The following is a 27,617-nucleotide window of genomic DNA, read 5'->3' as shown; positions in this document are numbered from 1 at the left end:
CCGCCCAAAAGGCTCGTTCACATTAAGCACGTGAATTTGCGTACACGTAACACCACCGCGCGTTCATGACAGCATGGTAGCCTACTGGATTTATATTAACGAGGCGGCAGTTAGCAGCTAGCTAGTAAATTATGCTAAGTTACACATCAATCGTTATGTACTTTTATATTACGCTGACATCAGGATCTAGTGATATCCAAGCAACAGAGCTTCATTTAGCATGATACTTGTGTGGGTTGTACATGAAACCACTTGGTAATATATAAAAATGTATATGTTGAAGCCTGTTATGATCAATTGTGAGTTAAAACTTTATCTAAAAAGTAAAGCTGATGATGGATTACTGTGGTGGAGTTAAAATAACAATAGCCAATTTCTTTTTGAAATGTGATGGAGTAAAAGGATAGTAACTGTGATTATTCATGTTGAGTAGCCGACAAGTAACTAAAACTATTGCAAGTGCAATAAGAAGCTACAGGAACGTTAATCTACATCGGTAATATTAACTTTATTTAATACAACATTTACGGTACAAGATTTACATCATACAGCCCATGTAGTATAATATTTTACAAATGATGAATTACAGCAAACATGTGCAATATATCCATTATTACAGCTCCGTGGGCTGGCAGTAAGGCGATATGGTCCGTTGTTATTGTGCATCCATGGGTAAAGAGAAACTCATGTAGTACTGAACACGTAACATGAACGTGCCGGGCGGCGCGGCCCCGTGGGTTAGATGCGCGTTCATAATGCAGAGGGAAATAACTCTCAGAATAACGTTATTAGCACATTTTTACAACTTGAGGAATGAATGTTTTTTAATAAGGGCTATACAAACGTTCATACTGGGTAGTTTATTTAGTTTAAAAAAAATTATCCAACGAGTTACAGACCACGCTTTCCCAATGTAAGTCAATGGGAGAAAGTGTTTCCGGGCCCAGCAACCTAAAGGAAGTGTAGTACCGCCGTTTGACCAGCACGAATAAGCTCATCAGACTCCGGCGCACTTCCTGGGGGCTTGATCCGTCCCTCTGCCCGATCGGTACTGCACATCTGCGAGATGGTCCGCCATATTGGACAACTCCGGATGGCAACCCAAGATGGACACTTGACACAGTGGCTTTTAGCAAAGCTCAAAAAGAAAACTCGAGAGAGATGAGTTATTGTTATTACAACGTGACTTCACTATTATTTAACAACTCTTTTTATTGGGTTCTTTTATTTGGGGTTAAGTACATTGTCAGAATAAGTGAGAAATGAATTGAACTTCTGTTGGACAGCCATATGCCATACATCTTTGGATACATTCACAGTAAATATTTATTCAGTATGATAGCTGTCTCAATAAGCATCTCAATTGGGTTGAGGTCAGGACTCTGACTGGGCCACTCCAGAAGGTGTATTTTCTTCTGTTGAAGCCATTCTGTTGTTGATTTACTTCTGTGCTTTGGGTCGTTGTCCTGTCGCATCACCCATACGTCCCAATACGTCGATCCCAAAGGTGGTGTGGGTAGATTGCATGGCATTGAAGCGCAAATGCGGCGCACCTTTATGCGTTTAAGAGGCGCTATTGGTGTAATCCCTCCACAGTTTCTCCGCCGCTGTGAGGTTCCGGCGCTCGCAGTTCACTAGCACCGTTGGTTTCAAAGGCATACCAACTATATACTACAAATCCAATCCAATCCACTTTATTTGTATAGCACATATTAAAAACAGAGGGTTTACCAAAGTGGTTCACACCAAACATAACATTATAATAATATAACATTATAATAAAATATAATATTACAATAATAGATGAAAGGCACACATGAGAAAAGATAAAAGGATAAAAATGACACATAAGAATTAATACACGGTACATAAAGGCTATGGACATACAATAAAAGCATAAAAATCCATAAAACATAGCTCAGACCGACTCAAAAGCGAGGGAAAAGAGGTGGGTCTTTAGGCGAGACTTCAAAGTTTGGAGGGTGGGCGACAATTTGACATGGGGGGGCAGGTCGATCCAGAGCCTGGGGGCTACCGCTGAGAAGGCTCAATATACAAACTGTTCAGCCTACAGAGATGACAAAAAGTGTTCTTCCAAATACAAAAAGCCTCTGTATACGCTGTCTCGCAAACACCTTGGTTGGTTTTAGGGACTACCAGCAGCAGCTGAAGCAAAATGAAGTCACAAGAATGATAGAGACATAACAATACAGTATTTATTTGGGAATGGCTAATATACTTGTTGATGGCCAAACATTTCATAGAAGTAACACAACTCTGCTCACATTTCAGGGTTTTTCTTTGACTTAGCCTACTTAAGAGGGAACATATCTTTCAATATAAAATTATTTTTACGATAAGCTTCTTAACAATTACTATCATGTTTACACAACAGTAGACTAAATACAACTCATATGATGTAATTAGGACACTTATAAAATAGCAAAACATATTTTCTATATTGTTCCAATATTTTAAATGTAGATTAGAGGGTTGTGTAGATAAAAAACAAGAACAGCCAAAGAGAATGGAAAGAAAATGTGGAAATATACCAAGAATGTGTACACATCCTCAATTTCTAACCTATTGTATTTAAAAGATGTTCTCACCTCAAGTATTCTTAATAGAAGACATTCCCCATTGTTATTTCCCCCAACTTGACAGGAAAGGGGAAAAAACGAGAAATTAATTATTTCCCCCAAATCTTTATTCACGAAGCGGTATACAAGTTGTATTCAAAAGTATACAAACAACTTTGCACAAGCTTGAGAATGCAAAGCCCATTAAGTCCTTTCAGAGTTCAAATAAAAATATCCCCCGATTCTTGGTTCTTCATAATTTTGTGTAATGTATCATACGGTTTGATTTCCATAAACCAATGAATGCAAGGGAAGAGTCTGACTATTTTGATTTGTTAATCTACATTGACCCACAATTATATGTATAACAATGCTTTCCCTTATTTAGAAGACAACATATGTATCTTCACATCAAGGAAAGTCAATCAGACGGTAACGGGATGGTGAACATGCATCAGTGTCCCAGCCTGACTTGGACCAGAGATGTCGTTTCATGGTTAGATCCATAATTTGAAAGAAACAATACACAGGTGTTAAGGACACCCTGTATGATAAAAGGTTTTGCTTCTATCATTGTTGAAATTTCACTTGAATAGTTAAGGATCTCACCTGTCAAGTCAGTTTTAGTTGTATGAAGGCTACTTTTATAATATAACATCTACAGTTGCAAGAAAAAGTATGTGAACCCTTTGGAACTACCTGGATTTCTGCATAAATTGGTCATAAAATGTGTTCTGATCTTCATCTAAGTCACAACAATAGACAAACACAGTCTGCTTAAGCTAAAACCACACAAACAATATGTTTTCATGTTTTTATTGAACACACCATGTAAACATTCACAGTGCAAGGTGGAAAAAGTATGTGAACCCTTGGATTTAATAACTGGTTGACCCTCCTTTGGCAGCAATAACCTCAACCAAACGTTTCCTATAGTTGCATATCAGACCTGCACAACGGTCAGGAGGAATTTTGGACCATTCCTCTTTACAAAACTGTTTCAGTTCAGCAATATTCTTGGGATGTCTGGTGTGAATCACTCTCTTGAGGTCATGCCACAGCATCTCAATTGGGTTGAGGTCAGGACTCTGACTGGGCCACTCCAGAAGGCGTATTTTCTTCTGTTGAAGCCATTCTGTTGTTGATTTACTTCTGTGCTTTGGGTCGTTGTCCTGTTGCATCACCCATCGAGCTTCAATTTGTGGACAGATGGCCTTAAGTTCTCCAGCAAAATGTCTTGATAAACTTGAGAATTCATTTTTCCGTCGATGGCAATCTGTCCAGGCCCTGAGGCAGCCCCAAACCATGATGCTCCCTCCACCATACTTCACAGTTGGGATGAGGTTTTGATGTTGGTGTGCTGTGCCTTTTTTTCTCCACACATAACGTTGTGTGTTCCTTCCAAACAACTCAACTTTGGTTTCATCTGTCCACAGGGTATTTTGCCAGTAGTGCTGTGGAACATCCAGGTGCTCTTTTGCAAACGTCAAACGTGGACAGCAGTGGCTTCCTCCGACCAACTTATGCAGAAATCCAGGTAATTCCAAAGGGTTCACATACTTTTTCTTGCAACTGTACATGTGTAGTTTGAACACTTATGACCTAGTGTTTGACCAAATATTTAGTAATGCTTACTCCAGTTTACAAAACCAAAAAGAGACAAATGGTGAAGGTTCAATGTTTTGCAGAACTGCCCAAAGTTATAAATGCTCCATTTCAGAGTTGGTGTATGTAATGAGTGAAGCCAGTGTCCCTCACACAGCAGATGTTACTTATTTTAGGAAAGGATGGAACTTTAACTTTGACTGAAATACGTTTTCAAAAAAACAACCATTTTAAAGCTTGTTCACACAAGGAAAGCTAGTGGGAACACAAAATGTTCCAATTCAAAACCTAAGAAATGGTTGAGCAATGATGCCACCATGTGGACACAAAGCCACACTATGACAACACTTCAAATGACAAACATTAATTACATTTATAAATGTAGGAATTTAAAGTGTGCACTCTAAGTTAATCATTTGTCGGCACAATTTTTCCGTTTAAATTAAATGTCATTTTCTCAATATGGACTGTTCACTCATTCACAAACCAAATGAGACTTCTTGAAGAGCCTGGAATAAAGAGTCTCTGGGGTAGTTGAAGGTTAACAAAAGCACAAACTGGAAAGCGTCTCTGTTCAAAACTTTTATTAGAACTGTTTAAGTAAGGTAGCGTGGAGGAGGAAAAGGAGGCAGCATTGGTATGGGCAAGTGAACATGGGGATGAAAAGGAGGACGGGGTGCCGGAGTGGGCGGGCAATCTGATTTCACAGTGGTAGTTGGAGTGGTTGTCGGCTGAGTGGCTGGATATTAAAGATAGGGAAGAGTCATAGGGTAAAGATGATAGTAAGGCATAGATGGTGGAAGCTGCAATGAGGGATTTGTAGCCTTTGGTTTAGTTGTAGTTGGTGTTGTCGCCGCAGTAGGTTTTGGCTTTGTAGCAGGATATTTGGGAGGATAAAGAGGATTAAAGGGAGGATACATCGGCATATATTGTGGAAACGGCATCTGAGCGTATTGAGTCATCTGAGTATTTGAGGCATCCGAGGGTTTTGAGGCATCCGAAGCAGTGCAGGAATTTTAGGAATTTGAGTCGCCTTTGCAGTTTTAGGCTGTGTGGTCGTTGTCTCGGACATCTTAGGGTTTTGAGGCATCAGAGAATTATATAGGAATTGTAGTCACCTTTGCAGTTGTAGGCCGTGTGGTCGTTGTCTCTGACATCTTGGGGTTTTGAGGCATCTGAGGGCATTCAGGCATCGCAGGGTATCGAGGAATCTGAGGGTATCGAGGCATCTGAGGGTATTCAGGCATCTGAGGGTATTCAGGCATCTGAGGGTATTCAGGCATCTGAGTCGCCTTTGCAGTTATAGGCCGTGTGGTCGTTGCTGTTGTTTTCTCGGGCATCTTAGGGTTTTGAGGCATCTGAGGGTATTGAGGCATCTGAGGGTATTGAGGCATCTGAGTCGCCTTTGCAGTTATATGCCTTGTAGTTGTTGCCGTTGGTTTCTCGGGCATCTGAGGGTATTGAGGCATCCGAGGGTATTGAGGCATCCGAGGGGATTGAGGCATCCGAGGGTATTGAGGCATCTGAGGGTATTGAGGCATCTGAGGTACAGGGGAATGGGGGGAATTCGTTTTGGCAGCAGGAGGTGCAGCAGGAGGTGCGGCAGGTTTGGAACACCAGAGAGAGACTGGAATTCCTTGCCAACGCATCAGGAGTACATAACTTCCACCCTTTGGGAGAAAAACATACAATTAGAAACAGCAAGGAATCACACAAACCTGTCAATGTTACAATCCGACTGCAAGGCAAAAGATTAATCACATGCTATATTTTCTAAATAGATCATCATGATGCAACATTTTTGAATGTCGGTCCCCATCCAAAAAACATAGTTAATCAGTACATTTGAAAGCAAGCAAAAAACAACTCACATTTGAAAAGCTGAAAACACATTTTTGCTTGAGACCAATATGATGCAGATTAAACATTTTATTTGGCTCTCGTTACACCATTCATAACTATAACAATTCACAGCACTAGCCATCGTTTTTTTAAACTCACTTCCTCACTCTTTAAAATTAGTTTCACATTACCTCTTGAACCATGTTGCAGCCATCATAGGGAACCAACATTTCAAGTGCATGTGAGTTCCTCTGCATGTTGTAGCCACAGGTAGACGGGACCTGGGACAGAGGCATTGGAGTTGCATTTCCTGTGGGGTAAAAAAGTTCAGTTTTTATATCATTGGTAGAGATAAATCAAGTCTACATTTAGGATATTATGGCTATTGATTTACCTTGTTCTACCGCAAATTGTGATGCTCCTGGTTCCACCGCTCTGAACTTCATCCGGCCCAAACCACACTGCAGTGAGGGAGACATGCTCATCCATGACGAGTCTTTTGGACTGGCGACTTGTGTTGGGCTCATCCAGCCTGAAGGCGAATATAATATATATATTTTAAATAATTTGTACTTTAAAAGAGAAGCAAAACAATTCAAGCAAAAACAACAAACCCTTCATTATGTAATCAAAGTATTTGTACCTGCAAAGTCTCCTTGATAAGCACCTTCATCCTCCTCATAAGTGTTTGAGGATGACTTCTTGGTCCCGCCTGTGACTTGAGAATCAAGTCCTGAGCCTTTTTCAAAAGCTCTCCCGAAAACAATTGTCCCCTCTTGGAACCCATTTGTTGTATCGGCATCTTTTCTCCCTTCTCGTCTTTCTGTTTTCTTCAGACGATAACAGTCTATAGTTTGCGCAAAATAACACGTCAGAATAACAGCTGCAGCCAGGTAAACACCAACGCCTTTTCTTTTGCGTATCATCCTGTTGCACATGACTGCTGGTAATGTGAAGAGCTGAGATAACTTCCTTTGCCGCAACTATTTGAGCATCAGCAGGTGCTGTGACAACCAATACAGCTGTGCTAGGTGCTCATAGGATTCCCATTCTGTAAAATCAAACTCACTGCGGGTGGAGAGCACTTTGCAATCAAGCATGAGACAGGGCTTTTAATACTGACACATATTACCACCAGGCAGCCAATCAACAAGGCAGGTGCAGCCTCAGAATGCTTGCACCTGTGTTCAATTAGCTTGCAACAGGTGGGCCTCGTTAAGACTTGTCTAATGTCTACAAAGTAAGCCCTGTATATTGATCATGTCGATCGGGGGCAACACGGTCTCACCAGAATGCGTGACTCCACCACGACTCCTTAACAACGCAGTGTGTGGTGGAGTCACGAACTCTGCTATATTTACGTGTCTGCGCCACGCAAACAATGGCAATGTAAAGTGAATGAGGCTTCTATGTCGTGGCGCACACACACTACACACTACAACGTCTAGCAGTGAGCTTATATGCTATAAAACGTTTTTAAAATCCACTCAGGAGAGGCTTCTTATATTTTATTTATATTCATAATCATTTTTATCTTTCGTCAGAATGTATTATGGTGCATTAGTTACACCTTTTTGTTTTCAAAAAACAATGCATTGTGTGTAATACAACTGTGATTTTTATTAAATTAGTTAGTTTTTAAGGAAGGCCAGTGCTTCAGCTGTGTCAAATAGATTGTTCCCTTTAGTTAACGTTATTTAAAAGATAATTATATTCCTATTTGATCATCTCCCCTTTATTGTTTTACGGACGCAAAGAGCAATGTGAGCGTCCATTCCCATTGGATAACGGAGGTTTTTACACCCGGAAGTAAGTATTCTCTTAATTTACTGTCGATTGATTTTACAGTGGTATCTCCACTACTCATCAACTCAAAAACACCTTGTTGATTACACAACATTGATTGGTTTAAATTGTGTGCAATGCTTTTGTATTTTCCCTCTTCGATTCCGAGATCCCTATAAAGTATATTCATTTGTAGTTCCAACTTAACAAACTTAAATCATTTTGGAAGCTACTGCATTCCGTGTTACTTAACTGTTATTCATTGCTATAATGGAAGTCATTTTAAGTTCACTCACCAGACTATGTCAACAAATTCCACGAAGTGTAGTTAAGTAAATTCAAATTAACTGACTTTTGTTCAGTGAAAAAAATACATTGATTTCACATGAAACGCGATATAACCATAGGCAACCAGGTTTACCAAGTTTAAAATCATGGAAACCCATAAAGACTTCTTTGTATCACGCCTTATCAACAAACACAAAAGGTTGAAGTTGCACAACATTTAGCTAGCAACAAAAATGTTCAAAAGAGCACCATGTTTTAACCACATGCCCAAACTGCAACTAAACATCGCATGTAAATCATCACATAAATAGAAAAGTAAACTACAAAATGTGTAAAACGTTTATAAATATCTCTTGTCATCAACTGTTGCTATGGAGATAATGAAAACCGGAAACCATAGTTTTCTAGATTATTGTTTTATAACATATTGTCTAATTCTTCACATTAAATCCAAAAAAATTCAGCAAGCCAGCTCTGATAGACTCTCAATTCCCTCCACAATTTTCAAAAGAACATCATGGTTTAACCACATAACTGCAACTTGTACGTACAAACTGTCCGACATTAATAATTTGTAACATTCCCATTCAGTAACATTCCATAGATAAAATTTCCTCGGAATATTTGGATAAAACCCCTGCTCCAAGATTTCCAACGTGCCGTTTCAAGGCGTTCCACTTGTAGTGTTCAAATAGTTCATTCAGTTTGTTTTTCAGCACTTGAGCCTTTGTTGACAGGTGGCGAACTTCCATTTCCATCAGGATTTTTTGAAGAACCTCAAACGAGCATCTCAGGTTTTTTGGATAGCTCAAGTCCAATGCATATGTGAGTCCAAATAAAATTGCCAGTGCGTTCGCAATGTTTTGAAGATCGTTCTGCACTTCCACACCTTCAATTACAATCTCCACATCTGCGAGGGAATCTGTTGGCTCTGCACCTTCCTTCTTTATGGCGAAAATTCCCAAGACCATTTCATCTACACTCTGGTCAGTCTCAACATCCTAAAAGGCAGAACAAATAGACCATCAGCCAGACTTACACACACAAGGGAAAAAAGCAACACTTTTCCTAAGTAACATATATACAGTAGGGGTGTTTCTACGATGCGATGCGATGCGGACGATTCGGTATCGATGCAGTGACGGAAGATAATCGATTATAGCGTAGTAACGTTGCTTCCTGATTTTCCGGCCGCGGCTTTACTATAACGTTTTTCTTTCTGTCACTTTAATATCAATTCGGTCGGTGATGTAGAGATCAGGCAACAGACGTGACAGCAGCACAGCGGCACAACAACACCAAACACGGAGCAGTCTGCTTTATTCACCAACACAAGCACACCAGTCCAGAACCAACAGCAGAAGGACCCGCTCTGAATCTCTCCGTGTCGCTGCGGCTTAGAGACGCAGGGATTTATGTTTTTCAAAAATAATCGCGTTACAATCATGTCAGGTCTTTGGTGGATTTAATTAAGTCTTGGATTGCAGAGTATGAATGTCCTCTAGCAATTTTCAGACGATATATACGTGTGTAAAGTTTGTGAAGGCAGGAGGAAAAAAGCTTCCACGATCACCATCTCCTCTGTTCCTCCAAACCCGCCCTGAAAATAATGAGTGACAGGCTGATAGTGACCCGATAGAAACTTTATTATTCACTTAAACACTGAGATATAATGAAGCCAACTTAATCTCATACATTCATGGGATTTATGTAACAGTAAGACAGAGAATGTATGTGTGCACCCACATGCAGTATTTTTGTTTGTATATGCTATTGTAAATACTCCTGTTGTCTGCTGTGTTCAGACTCAAGTCCTGTGTGTGATGCCACATTCAGGACCTTCAGTGTCCTTTTTTTAACAGCAGACTGTTGCTAGAAGCTGCAGCTAGACTGCAGAAGCATTATTGTTTTGTTTTTGAGGATGGAACAACTTCACACACAGATATAGGGAGGCTAGACCAATACAATTAATTTATTTTGGTTTATAAATTAATGTCAAGACATTTATGTTATTGATTTCTGAAGCACTTTCTAAATAATAAACCGAGAGTTCATATGTATTTACTGCATGTATGCATTGATGAAAAATAAGCCATGTGCAGTAATATAGAAAATTGAGGATGCAACGCATTGGTATGAATCGTGATGCATCGGGATATCGAATTGAATCGAATCGTTGGCAGGATAATCGTAATCGAATCGTGAGACCAGTGAAGATGCACAGCCCTAATATACAGCTCCCAGATAAGCATACCTACAGGCTACATTGGGTGTAGCTTTTCTAGTTGTTGACAGTATCTGCTAGGGGCTTGTGGGTATTTAGTTAACCATGGATATGAAAATGGTTTTACAAAACTTAAAAATTTGAGAAACTCAACAGTTTCATTTATGAATTATACCTTCAGGCAACGGTCTACAAACAGCTGTTGATAGTTTGAAAAGGGAATTTTACTATGCATGCATATGGGTTATTTTCCGATTGCTCTTTTAAACCTGTGGTGCCATTAGTTTGTTTAAAACCAGCTCAAAAAAGTACAAAATAAATCACTTTTTTTGTTTCCAGAGAGTAATACTTTGGAAAGCAGAGGCACAAATACTTACGAGGTACTCTCTAATCAGGCTTTCGGGGTCTTCATTAAGGTACACAATTAGTGCTTTTATAATGCAGGCTCTCCTTGTCTTGATGGCGTCATTCTGTAACAAAGGACAAGGGAAATGCGTAAGTGGGGGAATAGTATTTTTACATTGTGCCGCATTTAACACAAGCTAACTATCCTGTTTTTTTTTTACATGCAACTTCATACCATTTTTTACATTTACAGGCAGTGTCTAAGTGCATTATATATATATATTATATTTAGGGCCGGGACTTTAACGCGTTAATTAAGATTAATTAATTACACAAAAATTAACGCGTTAAAAAAATTAACGCATTTTAATCGCACTTATTTTTGCACAGCGGAACGTTTCTCACTGGATGAGTTTCAGGCGTACCGATTATACTGGAGCACCAACTAACGTTCATGACTTCAGCATGGGACTTCAAACAACAACAAACCACGGTGATCAATAGTCAAACATGAACGAACAAGCTGATGAGACCGCTTTGGTCGGCCCCGTGGATGGGACATTATGTTTTAAAAAACGGACGGATGGAAGCGTCGACAAGAGCACGGTTGTGTGCAAATTATGCAAAAAAGAATTTGCATATCACCGCAGCACATCAAGCCTAAAGTATCACCTAAATGCAAAGCATGTAGCAGCTAGCGTGGACGTTAGCCCGACTCCGAGTGCAAGGAACCACACCCTGACCCAACCCACACTCAACCAGATGACTGGTTTCAGGGCCAGGATAAGTAAGTCCACGTCTGAGAAAATAACCAACTCCCTGGCTCACTGGATTCAACCCATAAGAAATGTTACCATAGTGTACCATAGTATGTACCATGGTATACCATGGTACCTCAGATTTTACCATAGTGTACCATAGTACGTACCATGGTATACCATAGTACTATCATGGTACCTCAGATTTTACCATAGTGTACCATAGTACGTACCATGGTAGTACCATGGTGTACCATGGTACTACCATGGTACCTCAGATTTTACCAGTGTACCAGTACGTACCATGGTACGTACAGTGTACCAGGACGTACCATGGTACGTACCATAGTACCATGGTACAGCATAGATCTTCTTCTCACCATTGAAGGTAGGGTCAAACACATGCTCCTAATAAAAAGGTTAACACATTATATGTCAATACCAAAATAAAATGTCTATATTTTCAATATTTAAGCAAAATAAACACATTTAGCTAAATGATCTCACCATTGGATCTTCGGGAGTGTCGTCACCAGATGGAACTGAGTTAGCTCTATCTTCATTCTATAATACAGAAGTTGCAGAGATACAGAAAGTTAGTTGTGATCATATCCAGTCCTGTATTTAGGCCAGGTGCAGAAGAGCATTTTCCCAGGTAATTTATCCTGTATGTCAAGTTTCTGTCTTACAAATTAAAAATACTACATGTCTGATCATTTATGTAGCTTCAACCTTCACTGAGTTTACAATATGCTTTAATCACATCACACATAAATAAATATACCATAAAGTTGAAACATGAACAAACAGTGGATCCTGTGTCTACATTACATCCATTTGCATTTCATGTGGACATGTAAGAAACAATCAAATTAAACAAGGAGGTTTCAGGATGAACCTGTCACTTTATTTATTGTTTAATATAAAGACTTCTGTTCCCCCAGTTTACTTCAGGAAACAGCAGAAATCTGTTGTCATCAGTGATGGCAATCTTAGTCTTTAATTGATAATAGACCCAGGTTTATTTATCATCATAGATTTGGAATGGACCCAAGTGGTTTCCTTAGAACAGGATTTATTTTGAATGTGTAAAGAATCTGAGTTAAATATTATATGTGCTCTGGACTAAAACCCAATATATCCTTCGTTAAGTCATCCAATTTCCCCAACATGTTATGTTTCAGTGATATGCTGCTAAATTATGCTTCTTGTAGAGACCTTAGATCCAAAGTGCAGAGCTCACAATATAAACAAATCAGATTAAAATGAATCCATCCCCCTCATTTCTTTTTTCAATTAACTCCATCTGCACCTGGAGACAGAATCATAGGCATTTTTAAGTACTGGTTTAAACTGAACATCATAAACCTTGCCATCTTCCATAGTGTATATTATTCTTACTACATCTTAGTAATTAACTTATTAAAACGTAATGATTTTGGGGAATTTATTTGAACATGTTATTTTCCTGTAAAAGACTATAACTTTATATTGTTACTTTTTTTTAAACTATAATTCAACCACCTTCTGACGTTTGCTTATGTCAAATTTTCTCATCTTGTGAATAATTCTATAGACTTTATAAAGGGTTTCACTACATTCTGGATAGATTTAGATATCCCCACAACAAGTACTATACCAGTGACTACAGTCAGCACTGAACAGCCACTGACTTATTTGCCGGTTTAGCAAAAACGGCAGCAACACCAGGATTTGTTTAAGCAGCTCTGGCTTTATCCTTCACATTCTTACAAGGTTCTGTCGACAATACATAGAAAGTAAAAAGCTGCTTGTTTTTCCCTCAGCATTTATTGAACGAATGCGCTTTTATACTGGCTTTATAAGTCACCCAGACCAGGTGGTGGCGCTGGTGTCCCCTGTGCTCTGTGGTGAAGCCTCACGGAAAGAAGTGAATCAGTGAGGAGACTTTACACGTGCTGCGGTCCACCCTTAAACATCCATGCATGGGTCCACGCAGAGGAAGAGCCACAGAGGACCGTCGGCTGCAATAGAACACGCTAAACCAGTGTTGCCATTGTAACTGAAGAACCAGCATAGATCTTCTTCTCACCATTAAAGGTAGGTTCAAATACATGCTCCTAATAAAAAGGTTAACACATTATGGATATCTTTTTTCAATATTTCAGCAAAAAACAACAACGTGTATGGAAGCTTTCACCGTTAACTAGGATAGCTGTGAGTGACTATATAGAAACGTTATGTGCGGTTAGGGTTGAAATGGATAAATTGCTTTCAGTAGCAGCTTGTGGCGCAGCACCCACGTGTGATTTCACCAAAGTAAATCACACGTGCTCAGCCCCAGGAGGTGAACACAACCAGATACGTCACCGTCACCTATAGCCTATGCTAACTAGTGTATTATGTTTAGATTTGATACACAATTGTTAGCTACTAAAGCATATTACTTAGTGCTGTCAAAATGATCGCGTTAACGGCGGTAATTAATTTTTTGAATTAATTGCGTTAAAATATTTAACGCATGTGCAGAATGGCCCGCCCCGTACGTGCCACCAGTGGCAGCGCCAGGGTATGGCTGGGGTAGGCTACACCCATACCAAGAAATGGCTTAGCCCCACCATGAAAATGATGTTAAAGTAAGCAAAATAAAGTCTGCCAACTCGCGCGGAGTAAATTGCACAGACAGCAGTTAGTAAGATTGATTTCAGTAGCCACGGTTTTGAAAACTTTTGTCACGTAGTGATCGTCTTCTCAATAGAACATCTTTGATAACGGCGTGGTGTTGTTGCAGGAAGTCCCGACGGAGAATACTCTTGCTGTAGTACAGGGCAGAGCCATATAATAGTAATAATATGGCTCTGGTACAGGGGTGCACATAACTGGTACGCAGGTTATGTGCGTAATCTGAAATGCGTACCGTCACTTGTGTCACAAAGCGCATTTGCATACCGACGTACTTGTGAAGGTTTTCCAGAAGGCGATTAGATCACCGGACGACAGAGTCGGTCTCCGTGTGCACAGACAGAGCTGCTGTTAACGTCGGTCTGTACAACGGAACTGTGCCAAAACTACGCCAACCGGCTGCGGAGGGAGACTCCCCCCTTCACTGGAGAACTGCGCTAAAACAGCTGATCACAACGTTCACACTCTGTGGTCACGAAGTACTCCACTAGCCCCCCCCCCCTCTGTCGACTTTCCTGAAGTACTCCCCCGTTGATAGAAATCAACACTTAATGAATTAAGACCCCACGGTTTGATGATTGAGTGTGGGTTGTCTTTCATTTTGACATGCAGAAAAATGTTATAATAAACATACATACTGTATGTTAAACGGATATATCCGCCTGCTTTCATTTATCTTTCCATTCCCACAACAATATACATAAATAGATGGCATATTTTGGACATAGTTCGAATGGTGATTAATCATGATTAATACATTTTTAAGCTGTGATTAATCTGATTTTAAAAATTGTAATCGTTTGACAGCCCTAATATTACTATTATATTCTGTTGTATTATAACAATTGCTCATACAAATGCATCAAGTAGGAGAGTACTCAAGCAGCCTAACTTGACCAATCATAGTTGTTGCAGTCCTATTGTCTTGTAGTCCCCATAACCTTCTAATGCCCCCCATTATGTGTTTGCTTTTCAGGGTTCAGCCCTTGTGGGGACAGAGGAGGACGTGGACAATTTAGGGGACGAGGAGTATTTGATGACCGAGGAAGAGACCTTCTCAACGCCTTTTTGATAATGGCAACAGGATCAGTGGACTTGGTCCTTTAACACCCCTTTGAGCTTTGTCATCACCGTTTTCCATCACTAACTCGGCAAGTTGTACAGTTTCAGCCATTTGTCTCAGTTCACATCTAACTATCTGTACAGGATAGACTCTAGTAAAACCTCTGCCTTTTGGTACCACCGCCCCTTTGTGGTAGCAAAAACCACATCCAAATTCTCCATTGAACCGTTTTAAGTTCTGCACCATTGCCCTTGCTACTGCATCACAAATACATATTTTAGCTGTTACTCTGGTGTGATGTTCTAATCCATTATCATCTTTCCAACAGAATCCTGTGTCCCTCAGTTTTTGAAGTTCATGGATGAATGGGGTGAAGTAACTTTGAACCTTTGGTTTCCCTTTGCCAAACCATAATGTATGCAATAGAACATTTGTACATCTATCCAGAAATGGTAATTCATTGATGGTACACAAGATGGGCCAAATTGAAGTTTTTGATGAATTGAACACAGGGGCGCCATCACAATTGAAGGTTAGTGTAATACTGTCAGTGTTGACTTCCTGAGCCTCGTGTCTGTATTTACTTCCAGTGTTGATACAATGCATGTACCATCTTGACAGCGGCTCCAGAGGCAGTGCTTGCCTCAGAGGTGAAGAAGATAAGTGGGGAGAACATGAAGCCACTCGCACTGGAGCAGTTCGCACTGAAGCAGCTCGCACTGGAGCCCTTTGAGAGAGACCACGCTGTGGTCCGCATTTACAGGTACGCCCAAATAAGTCTTCTCTCTTGTGTGTGGACACATATTTTGTGTGTAGCTTTTTTTTCTTTACTTCCCATCCCATTTGATCCAGTTGTTAAGATTTTCAGATACTCACATAATTTAGATAAGGAAAAGTTTGGGATGGGCATCAGGAAGCGTATTGCTGAACTTCATATTTCAAGTTATGAAAAAGTGTACTATTTTATCGAAACTATAAAGCATATTTTCGTTCAGCTATCAATTGAATCTGGTGCTTCTCCGAGGTCAGCTGCACATATACTGTACATGGCCTGCTCTTGATATACTTTGGTAACATGCTCTATTCTTTCTCTCCACAGAGCTCCACCAAAAGACATGTGTGAAGGAAGGCAGGAATGACTATTTTCAACCACCTACTTTTTCTACAAGTCATATCAGTTGTTTGTAGAGTTTGCTACCATACCAAAGCAATTTGAGGTTTCTATTACTGAATTATTTCTTTTGAAATGCATACTGTAGTCTCTGGTGGTGACTAAAATGTTTTTATACACACAACGCTTATATTCAGTTACACTATTAAGATGTTGGTATCTTGTGGGTGTACTGTTTTGCAGTGCAGCAATCTCCCTCACATTTAACAGTCTGTGAGAGCCACATCCTAAAGTGACTAAATGTTCTCTTATGCAGTTTGCTGACTTCGTAACAATGTTACAACTGGTCAGGGAAAACAAAAAATCTTGCATTTCTCTGCTTGAATCCTGGAGTAAAGCATTTCCTTTTCTTACAACTTTCTGATATGAAAAAAAATTCTTGAAAATCTGTGATGAAACTGATTGTGTGCCAGAGTACAACTGCAAGAGTTTTCCATTCATGTCTTCAAACACAAATGCTGAATTGGCCCATAAAAGACCCCAGTCCCTGGCACTCTGGGTAAGATGTGTCAACATATGGCAGTTATATGAACAATGTTCAGGTCCATAAAGATCTGGTACTTTTGCTACAAATTGAACTAAACATAACTCTGCACAATTGAGCTCATCGTGAGTGGCAAACTGGGATAGGAGGATGTGAACCGCACATGCAAGAAGCATCCAATGTTTGTAGTAAAGTCCTGGTAAAACAGTCCTTAATATTACAGGGGAATAGAGAAGAGCAAAATGCCCTCCACTCAGAAGCTTTCCAATATATCCTCTCACTTAAGCGCCTAGGATTTCTTCTAATTTCTCAGTTGTGTTACCAGCCAGTGCCACATTTTGTCTTTATCTTGTTGAGAAAAACAATTAAAAAGTTTAACTCCTGATTCTTTATGTTAATCAACAACGTTTTAACTCCTGATTCTTTATGTTAATCAACAACGTTTATAGTTCCAGTGTGATCTTGATGATGTAATCATAAACAGTGGGCTCTGATTTAGTGTCATGCTGTTAACATGACCGGCTCGGTACTACATAAACTTATACTTCTATAATCCATTGTGTCCTAAAGAAGCACTATATTGTTACCACCAGAAATACTAAACTGTTTGCTAAGCAGAGGAGATACATTTGTGCCAATATAATAATGAAAACAATCTTACACACCATTACATCTTCACCTGCACTTTCATCTGAAGTGTTTGTGCCTCGGTCAGAGTTCTGTAATAGAAGAGCAGCAGAAGTCGTAGTTAAGCCAAACACCAGTTTGTCTTTCTGGAACAAAGTGGACCTGCACAAATTATACCATTTCATGGTTTGGATCTTCCCCTCTGTCCTCTGATGACCCTCCAGCCTGAGAGACAGCAAAAGGCGATATAAGATAAGATGGATCTTTATTGATGCCCATAGGGAATGCAGGTGTTCGCATGCAGCAACAAAATATATTTAAATGGGAAGGTAGCAGTGCGGGTGAAAGTCCTATGTGCATACAGTGAAAATAATGTTAACTATAAGTTATTAAATAACTCCTGATACATTTTGTTAAATATTTGTAACCCAACTTCTTTTGTGTCGAATAAATCTGTATTCTTATCATCATAGAAAACTGTTGTCTCTTACTGCTACCTGTAATGTAGTCATGGATTTTAACAGAATACATTTTTTTGCATAATCAGTAAAACAATCCTGCATGTTTATGTTGTACCATTTCATGTTGTTGATCTGTTCCTTCGTCGTCTGCAGCCATCTCTACTTCATCGTCACTCTGAGAGACAGAAAAGTTTAAATCAAATTAATTCAATAAAAAAAGAGGGGCTATTCCTGAGACAGGCATCATAAAAAGAGCATTCAAGCAGGATACAAAGACATTACATGACGGACGAACGATGACCTTGTGGCAATGCATTACAAAAAAAATATCAGTGACCAAGTAGCAGAGTCATAGTTAAGTCCACCAGTGAGTCCAATTTCTTAAGTCCAGGGCCGGACTGGGACAATAAGTCAGGCCGGGAATTATACACCCAGCCAGGCCACTACCAGTTTTTTGTGCCATTTTGCTGGATTTATTTGTCAATATTTACAGCGTTGCTGCCCGTAGTGATAGCCCTCTAAATCTACTTCCAAAAAATAAACATGGAGATGGGTTACTATTTAAACAAATGTGCAAATCTATTCATGTGAACATATTTTAAGTGGGAGTGGACCTCAAATCCTATAGGGGGGTCCGGGGGCATTCTCCCCCGGTAAGATTTTTTTTTTTTAAATGTTGGACTTAAAGTTGGGGTAGGTCATTTTGGAGAAACCAGCTGGAGTGCACTAGAATTTGAAAATACACAACCGGAACAAATCTGCCACTTCCTCACAGAGCCCCTCCTCCAACACACACGAACGCTCACATGACCAATGAGGGCACGAGATAAGTGTGTGCACAGATGGAAGGCTGACAGGCAGGTAGGCCCTCCAGTTACTTTAGCCGGGCCGGCTCAGATGATTGGTCGTGCTTTTTACAGCGCCACGGCTTCCACAGATGATATTTTTTAATGGATTTTTTGTCAAAGCACTTCAGATATTCATTGCTATCGAGATGTTAAGAGCATTCCATGGAATATAACAAAAAGTGTATCTTGAGCCGGTTTCTCAAACGTACCTACCCCACCTTTAAATGCATCAATCTGGTTCACTTTGAGGGGGAAATAAAGAGAGAGACTACACCCACATGAAACAGAACTCTATACATTTAAATAATCATAAAATCATAATAACATGGCCATAACCAATAACATACCATATCCAATATGATAAAACATTGAAACTTGTTTATTTATTTATTTTTGGTTCATTTATAGTTGTGAGTGTGTCTGGGCTCCTGAACCAGCCTCACCTGTCTCCCCCTTCTCCTCTTTGAGGCAGCAGCAAAGACTAGTTTTAGCTCTCAACACGTTTTTTAAGTTTATCTTACATTTTTTCACCTAGTTAACGTTTTTTTATTATTATTCATGCATATTTTACTAATCACTCTCCCTTCAAATGGAAATATGTGTTTACATGAATGGTGACCAAACCGTGAGACCCACTGAGAACTAAGTGAACTATCTAAACACTCAGCAGAGTCCTTTACCTCACCTGAGCTGTAGTTATCAGCCTCTCAGTCTGACAGGAGAGGACTCTCCTCCACCTTGTTGTTGAAACAGCTCCTTATATCCATTAGCGCAGCTAGCTAGCACCAGATGCTAACAACAACAATAGCCTACACGTAACCGATGCGCGCGCTTTCTCTCTCTTGCTCACTTGCGCCACACATACACACACACCCTCCCGAGCTTGAATGACACACAGAGACCAATCGAGGGCATTAGTGTATGGTCTGTATGAAAGTGGCCATGTGGGCAGGCCACATGATGTAGACAGCCAGTCACCCTCTGTGAGGCAGAGTCAGACGCACATTTGCGCAGCGTTGCGTTCACAAAACATACATAGCAAAAATCCTCAGGCCAGCAGGCCACTTAGCAGGCCAGGCCATCGGGAAACCTCCCGGTGCTCCCGATGGCCAGTCCGGGCCTGCTTAAGTCTGTGGATCAGTCAATGCAAGAAACTACCATTTCATGATGTGGATCCTCCCCTCTGTCATCTGATGTCCCGCCAGAATGGTGATCAGCCTGAGTTAAAGCAAAAAGCAAAAGGCTACACAATAACTCCTGATAATATGATTTTAATGAATCTAACACAACCTCATCGTCACTGTAATACATATACTCTCACCCACCATCCGATCTTCATTTTAAGCTTCATCACTGGATGAGTCAGAGTCTGTAAATTGATAAAATCACACAGCTGTTACAGACATTTATACACACATTGATTGTGAGCATTTTAATTTGGCATCTCAGCAAAAAGCTAGGGTTGGTTTATATATGTCTCTGCTTTTTTAGAGTCAATATTGATGTTATATGTTTTATAACATAATTTACATCTTGCCATACTGCTATCAAAATAGGAATAATAGCAGTAGGCTATACACGAAGTGAATCTATACATGTACATCTAAAAAACGTTTCAAAATGTTGTAGTATACTCTGCTATAATTGGTTGAATACAGTAATGTGAGACAAAAACCACCGAATGAAATACGTCTTATATTGGCAGTTCATCCCGTTTGTCCAATATGAAGAGAACACCTGCGTCCTTACCTGTCACAAGTTGTGCCTCCATACGGGTCCTCCGGTACCGTTTTGTAGTCCTGGGAATATCTATACCTAAATCTGACAAATATCTTTTGTACATTCTCAGGTTTTCTCTCTTTTTGTGAATGAGAATCAAAACTAAATAACTTTTTCGAAGCACGGATTATTCTGCCGCTGAGGGTAGCTGGTGCGCGTGCCCAACTTTCGTCTCGCGCTTCCCGCTTCTCTAGCGTTGCTAGGATACAGACCGCAGTGCCAACTGCAATCTCCGGATTGTAATCACTTTGTTGCCACTACTTAGAGCTACTTTTGAACACAAAAATGTACGGGCTCTATGAATTTACAAATGATACAATCGAAGTTGGCCGGTTAAATTTAAGAGTACGATCCTGAATTGGACAAGGAGCATCTTGTCTGGTGGCCCCACAATGGGAAAAAGACGGCTTGGACTGCGAAAGTGTTATCAACTGGCGGTAAATTGGCATATTTAAATAGATCATACATGTACAGTTTATAATTATTAACAGTTGTTATGCCTATGTTTTATTTGTTAATATATAGCAGTGGCGGCTGGTCAATAGAGGTGCTATATGGAAAGTTTTATATTTATAAGTACAATACTGTTTAGTATATCAAATCTAAACCGTTATATGTTTCATTAGAATCATTGCCCTCTCTCTCCTGGGAATTAAGCACCCCAGCGCAGCAGCAGCCAACCGCTGACCGTTGCTACCCGAAAAATATGGCAGCACATTTCAGCCAATCAGCGTCCTCAGATCTGTTAAATGAAAGGCGCTCTATAATCCGTTCTAAAGTTATTATTAAAAATAAAAAATAGTGTTTTTTATCTAAGAAAGTGTCGCCCATTGGAAACAGTAATTAGTAAAAATATACTTATATTCTTCAGAAAGATTATATCAAAAAAGCAGGCCTCCATAGTTCATTATCCTTCAGGTATAGCTCTCAGTTTCAAAAAGGTTGCATACCCCTGGTATAAAATATGCCCCCATCCCCTCCATCTTCCACAGCCCCACCTAAAATATTTGTCACCAGCTGCCACTAATATGTAGTTTAAATCACCTGGCTACATAGGTATTATCAGCTAAGTATCATAAGTATACTAATGGGTGTAGCATGACCATATGTTATATTTTCCTATACAGACTATCATTACCAACATATTGTCATGTAAGCAGACAATGTGACTCACATACAAATGTTGATGTGCCCTATATATATATATATATATGGATTGTACAAAGTAATAGGCTGAATATATTTGTTGCTTCCAATAGATGACAAAGGTGCACTCCTCAAGATGAGGAACCGGCTGGTTGAAGGTAAAGAACCTTTGGAACAATCCGGGCCGATGGGAAAAGGCAAGAGGGCAAAGAAAAGGTGGCCTTTTCTGGAGGAGGACGACGACGTGGAACAGTCAGAGGTGAGTTATTCAAAATCGAAACACCACCACTTTATGCAGATACACACACAAAAACAAATATTTGTGTATGTTGTTGTCTGTTCTCAGGAGAGACCAAGCAAAAAATCAAGGCCGGAGTCATCGTCATCCACAGATATTATCCAAAAATATAAGGATCTTCAGAAGGTATGTATCTGTTTTATACTAAGTCTAAAGTGCAGTGACCTAAATGTACCTAAACTGTGCAATACATACCTGGCTGCTAAATCCTCAAAACACGTATATAAAAAAAGTAAATTTATTTAGAACTAACTTTCCACCACTGGCTTTTAAACCTAACCTTCTTTTTTTAATGGTGTGCTTTTTGATAGGCCCAAGAGGTGAACACATATAGTTACCAGAGGACGTTGGAGGAAAGGGTTGCTGCACTGGAGAGGGAGAATTATTCCCTCAGGAATGCTTTGAGCATCATTGAAGGTATGTTGATTTAACAGTAATATATTTTTTAGCCACAGTAGTAGCATGAAGCTGTTTTGCAATTTACAGAATGTTTGTCTCCCAGTTAGTTAGCTAGCTAGTCCACCACTTCAGTCTGGACTCAAATGTATCAACATTTTATTTTTTTCATTTAATCGTTTATTTGAATAGGGACAATGCACATTAATGAACACTTAAGACAAATAATGCTTCAAGTGTAAATATGCCGGATTTTAGCTTTGAGCTAATTTCCATCCGTAGTCCCTGACATACAACATATAAGAACATGACATTTGTAAACATAGCAAAAAATAAATACATGATATGCAGAAAGAGCAAGAGCAGCACACACAAGTATTTACCACATGGCAGTATATATACTATAGCAGCAACGACATATTAAGTGCAAGAGATGATACAAGAGATGCACAAAGTGCAAGAGGAGATACCCCTGTGTTAAAGTGCAGTTAGCGGTGATCGCACGTCTGTTTGTTTCTCAACCATTCTTTGAGTTAACCTTTAAAAATATTGAGAGTGGGACAATCCCGTATCTCAGTTGGGAGGCTATTCCAACATATTAACAACTATTGGATAGATTGCCATGAACCTTTAGGTCCTTGGACGAATCCAATTTCCAATTGTTGAATCCCAGCTTTTTTTTCTGTTTTAAGTTAAATGTCTCTACAATTGCTGGTTGTAATGCATTTTTTTTGTACAGATATCCATATATCCCTCAAAGTAAATCAAAACCTGAAAATGTTGGTAGTTTTCCTTACGCACCATCTGGCACTTTATGTAAAAATAACCTACAAACTTGTGACATTCCCATCAGCCCTACATACATATACTTTGTTTAGGGCTAGTTAGCTAATGTTAGCATGCCAATACACCAAACTGAGATGGTAAATTCTACCCCCTGTAATTTGGCTGTAGGCATCTTTATTCAATGAGATATTGCTAATAATCACTGTATTTGTAGGTCTTCCTAGGATGATTTCCTCAATGCAGCAGCTCACTGAGCAACACTCAGACCGTGGTATGTTTTGTTACTTGTTTACATCTGCTATGTCTTTAAATCAGCTTTGTGTTGTCATTTTTAAAATGTTGTTTATTTCATGAACACACTCAATTAAAGAGAGAAAACCAGAAGAGGAAGGAACATCTACGGCTCACACCTCAACTGCTGGACCAAGTTTGCAGGTACATGATAGGTTGTTGTGTAATCACATGAATTACAGCTATTATATATTGTTATTAGTATTGTCTAAATCAAGTAGATGATTATTGATTTAACTGATCACTAATTGATGGAAGTGCAATCATTACCTAAACATAATTGTTTAAACATCCATATTAGAACTCATAACATTTAATTATCCTTCCCCATATTTATATTTATTTTTGTCATGGCATTGTTTCTTGTTAACCATTTTAGTCCACGTTAAGGCGTTAAGGCCATGTTGCTCCGGCTTCTCATTCTTTGCCTGATTTTCTGTCTGTGTGTGTACCTGTCTGTCTGTATGTCTATGTATCTTCTCTGTAGTTTCTTATTAGTAACAAAGATTATTGTGTGTTTTTTATTTTAAATATGCAGTCTTCCACAATACATCTGCCTTTGGAGGATGGTGGGATTTCCACCGATGCTGTCTGTCTGGTAAGTGTCATATTGTCTAATAGGTATACTATCAAGTATGTTGATTTGGATGATTTTAATTGTTGTCTTAGAAACACAATAGTGCTATTTCAAATCATGTCCTGATAATATGACACAGTGTGTTACTTATTTTATGTTCTTAGGATATTAAACAAGCCATAAAAGATCGGTGCAACAAGGCCACAGCAGCTAAGTACACCAACGACCTGATGCATGGTCTGTACACAACAGCGTTTATGGCTGCTCACAGCGTGACTGGGCTTGGGGCATCAAGCAGGGGGGAGACACGACCATCCCTTCCTTCTGCTGAACTCACGAAGATTGTTTGTAAGTAATTAGTGTGGCCGCGAGCTGTTTTGTGCCATCATGACGCACATGGTGTTATTTTTTTTATATATTACAGGGTTGCCAACTTTGGGTACCTGGCTGGAGTGAGATTTTGATATCATGGGTTTAATTACACATATGCGCACTAAATGACTGCTATCGTGTCAGCAGCGGGACTTTAGCATATATATATATATACAATATATACAAATACACAATATTGGACACAGACTATAAAGGGCACAACTTTTCATTCACTAATGAAAGTCAAACACATGCTTGTTTCCACTGTTTTATTGTGTGCCTGTCGCGATAAGCAATTAATTGACTTATCGTACGATAAATAAAAATGAACTCCATAAAATTCCATTTACATGAGGATGTGACTAGCAGTTTGAAAGGATGTACTTGAATTATTATTATATCATTATGTCAGTGGTCTAAAATGGTCATTCAACGGTGCCGACAATATTATCATTTATCGCAATAATTTCCGGGAAAATGTATCCAACAAAATTAATTATCATGAGAGGCCTATACATGAAACACACACACAAACAAATCTACAGACTTACTCCAAACTGTCAAATATATTAACACACTCTCCTTCTCATGTACTCTTTGACTCTATTATTATAGTAGAACAATAAGCACCAGACTTTTACTTTTTTATCATTTCTACTGGATCTTAGATCTGTGCATGCGCAATACGGGTCTGGGATTGACCTCCCGGCTCCCACTGCTCTGCTGTCTGTTAACGTTGTTAAGAGTGGTGGGGGCGGGGAGGGAGCACAGACTGGACGGCTGGTGAACAGCTGTTAGAACAGTTTAGGTGTTCAGAGCAGAGCTCCCTGTCGGAGCGGCAGAGCGTGATGTGAACTGAACAATGTTTCTGTCGCAATATTATTTAAATAATTGTTGAGCTAGCTAACTAACATTGTCACTATCTGCTAACGTAAGTACTCAGATCGTGTGCTTGAGTAAAAGTAGAAGTACTCAGATATTGTACTTGAGTAAGTAGAAGTACCAGAGTGTCAGAATACTCTGTTACAGTAAAAGTCCTGCATTCAAAATGTTACTCAAGTAAAAGTAGAAAAGTATTATCAAAATATAGTGAAAGTAGCGACAGTAAAAGCAGTCGTTGTGCAGATTGGTCCATTTCAGAATAATATATATGATATGTTTTATAATGATTGATCATGAAAGTGTTCTCAAAGCTGGTAAAGGTGCAGCTAGTTTGAATGGCTTTGTAGACTGCAGGGTAGCTGGTGGATTTACTCCAGGTGGAACTAAAGTCTGATTTAACACTTGATTATATTTCACATCATTCATCCACATCTGTAAAGTAACTAAATGGATTAAATACATGTAGTGGAGTAGAAGTACACCATTTACCTCTGAACTGCAAAGTAGCAAAACATTGAAATACTTGAGTAAAGTACAAGTATCTCAAAATTGTACCCAAGTATAGTACTTGAGTTTATGAATTTAGTTAATTAACACCAGTGGCTATAAAGATAGAAAGACTAAGCCTTGAACATAGGCATGAAAATACTTTTTCAAAATGCTCAACAGTGCTGCCAAAATTATAAACTAACTGCTGCAATTAAAATAAATGCTTTTATATATTTCTATTAGATGTGACTCTTTAGTGTTTCTGTTATTATTACCTGCTGCTTTAGGCTGCGGGCCCCACGAGGACGAATTTGGTCGTTTGCGTTACTGTTTAGTGTCATATAGACCGTTCGGCCCCACGAGGACGACCGAATATGGCACTAAACGACTGAGGAAACGACAACGGGTCCCAAGGTGGATAGAAAGGCATACGCAGCTCTCTGGGGGGTCAAACGGCTCCGTGTGTGCGCCCTATACGGACATTTTCAGATCACTGATAGTGATTGCGCAATAGCCCCGCCTCTCCCCACCTCTTCTGCTCACCTCCGCTTACCCCGCGCCAGTGCTGAAGTGTTTCGCCACCAACAACAACAACAATGGCGGATCGCAGAGTTGCTATCGTGCTCCGGACGCTGTTGACCATGCTACAGTTGTTTGTGCAACATCTACAGCAATAATGATGAGGCAATAGCCCCGCCTCTCCCCACCTCTGCTGCTCACCCCCGCGTCAAAGTAAACTGCACCCTGAATTCAGATTATTTATCTTTCTCTCGCGAGTGAAGTCTAATCTGACAGGACGGAGACACGCAGCTCTGCTCCTCTGCAGCTCCTCCCGCTGCAGCAAAACACACACTTCAAGTCAGATCATCACCCTTAGCTATTTTAATTACCTCTCAAACTCCATAAACTAGTTATAACAATGTTTATTTTTACTGTCGGCCGGGTCACTCATTACTGGATGAGCTGCTGCATGAGACAGACACTGACGCTGTCTGAAGAGAGGGAGGAAAAAGAGAGGCTCCGTGTATTTTATCATTATATTATATAGAGTCGTTATTCATTTGTTTTAAAGCTCAATAAATAACAAAGAAGACCTTTGACCGGCACTTTTATAATTGTGTCCGGAAGATTTCAACTTTAATACACGCTGGCTGGCGAAAAACTCTGCCCGGTTCCCTCGGCCCCCACCGCGGAGAATAAACAGAAGGACAACCATGCTTCTTCGCTGCTTTTGTGGAGGAAGTTACAGCGCCACGTACAGGCTCGGCATATGTACTGCAGCTTCTCCAGCGGTTGGAGCTAAACGGAGCGGTCTCGTGTGGGCAGACACTATCCAGATAATTATTGCATGTGGACGGAAGCCGTTTGCGATTGCGTTTGCGTTAATCCTATGCGTTTAGCCGTTTTCGTCCTCGTGGGGCCGCAGCCTTAGTTGTTCTGACTGCTAACATCATCTGTTATTCCTAAATTTAAAGCCGATTTTCCGTGGGGTGTGGTGGTCGGGGGTCTCGGATCCTTGTCACCTTTTTCATACCTGATGAGTTTGCATCCCTGCTGTCTACCTGACTGTCAGTCTGTTTTTGTAATTTGTCTCTTCATCTGTTAATTCCCCTTTTCTTTATTTCTTTCTCTCTTTAGGTGAAGTTAAATCTGTCTTCAAAGAGAAGACAGAGGCGGAGATCAAGGGCTACATACGCCAGAAACTCTCCAATTCGGCGAAGATCCTCAAAAGGAAAACATTTTAAAAAATCAATTTGTTCGGCCACGTTAGGCCATTATGTTTGTTTGCATTCAATATTGTATGTTCTGTAGTTTAAATGAAAAATGTTAATACGTGTTAATACATGTTGAGTCCATGTA

At 39.8% G+C, this 27,617-nt stretch overlaps 3 protein-coding genes and 1 long non-coding RNA gene across 6 annotated transcripts; 2 read left to right on the top strand and 2 right to left on the bottom strand.

Annotated features, from left to right (window-relative positions):
- The first annotated feature begins 3,892 nt into the window (after nucleotides 1–3,892).
- On the top strand, nucleotides 3,893–17,478 carry LOC117461842 (uncharacterized). The gene is made up of 6 exons (XR_004553756.2): nucleotides 3,893–4,116; nucleotides 13,232–13,505; nucleotides 15,064–15,238; nucleotides 15,479–15,682; nucleotides 15,772–15,913; nucleotides 16,250–17,478. It is a non-coding gene; the product is annotated as an uncharacterized lncRNA (long non-coding RNA).
- On the bottom strand, nucleotides 4,742–7,109 carry LOC117461839 (uncharacterized). The gene is made up of 4 exons (XM_034103805.2): nucleotides 6,670–7,109; nucleotides 6,421–6,558; nucleotides 6,218–6,336; nucleotides 4,742–5,854 (listed from the first exon to the last, which is right to left on the bottom strand). The coding sequence occupies exons 1-4, from the start codon at nucleotides 6,962–6,964 to the stop codon at nucleotides 5,282–5,284; spliced, it is 1,125 nt and encodes a 374-aa protein (XP_033959696.1). The 5' UTR covers nucleotides 6,965–7,109; the 3' UTR covers nucleotides 4,742–5,281.
- Nucleotides 8,391–20,651, bottom strand: LOC117461840 (uncharacterized). Of its 3 annotated transcripts, XM_034103807.1 has the most exons (9): nucleotides 20,491–20,651; nucleotides 20,067–20,110; nucleotides 19,900–19,959; nucleotides 18,009–18,068; nucleotides 17,610–17,657; nucleotides 17,471–17,524; nucleotides 11,934–11,990; nucleotides 10,701–10,793; nucleotides 8,391–9,100 (listed from the first exon to the last, which is right to left on the bottom strand). In XM_034103807.1, exons 2-9 carry the CDS (start codon nucleotides 20,067–20,069, stop codon nucleotides 8,687–8,689), a joined length of 789 nt encoding a protein of 262 aa, XP_033959698.1. In that variant the 5' UTR covers nucleotides 20,070–20,110; nucleotides 20,491–20,651; the 3' UTR covers nucleotides 8,391–8,686. The 3 variants fall into 3 exon arrangements, with proteins under 3 accessions (XP_033959698.1, XP_033959697.2, XP_071062354.1); XM_034103806.2 differs by lacking the exons at nucleotides 19,900–19,959; nucleotides 20,067–20,110; nucleotides 20,491–20,651 and adding an exon at nucleotides 19,427–19,852; XM_071206253.1 differs by lacking the exons at nucleotides 19,900–19,959; nucleotides 20,067–20,110; nucleotides 20,491–20,651 and adding an exon at nucleotides 19,427–19,852 and having other exon boundaries at nucleotides 17,471–17,657.
- Nucleotides 20,652–20,758: 107 nt separating this feature from the next.
- Nucleotides 20,759–27,617, top strand: LOC117462983 (BEN domain-containing protein 6-like). Its single transcript, XM_034105377.1, has 9 exons — nucleotides 20,759–20,957; nucleotides 21,780–21,925; nucleotides 22,013–22,090; nucleotides 22,276–22,381; nucleotides 23,361–23,417; nucleotides 23,517–23,581; nucleotides 23,976–24,035; nucleotides 24,179–24,362; nucleotides 27,396–27,617. Exons 2-9 carry the CDS (start codon nucleotides 21,803–21,805, stop codon nucleotides 27,500–27,502), a joined length of 780 nt encoding a protein of 259 aa, XP_033961268.1. The 5' UTR covers nucleotides 20,759–20,957; nucleotides 21,780–21,802; the 3' UTR covers nucleotides 27,503–27,617.

This window comes from Pseudochaenichthys georgianus, chromosome 17 (genome assembly GCF_902827115.2).
Source record: "Pseudochaenichthys georgianus chromosome 17, fPseGeo1.2, whole genome shotgun sequence".
NCBI classification, from domain to species: Eukaryota; Metazoa; Chordata; class Actinopteri; order Perciformes; family Channichthyidae; genus Pseudochaenichthys; species Pseudochaenichthys georgianus.
Note: the sequence above shows the minus strand (reverse complement) of the source record. Positions and strands in the feature narration are given on the sequence as shown.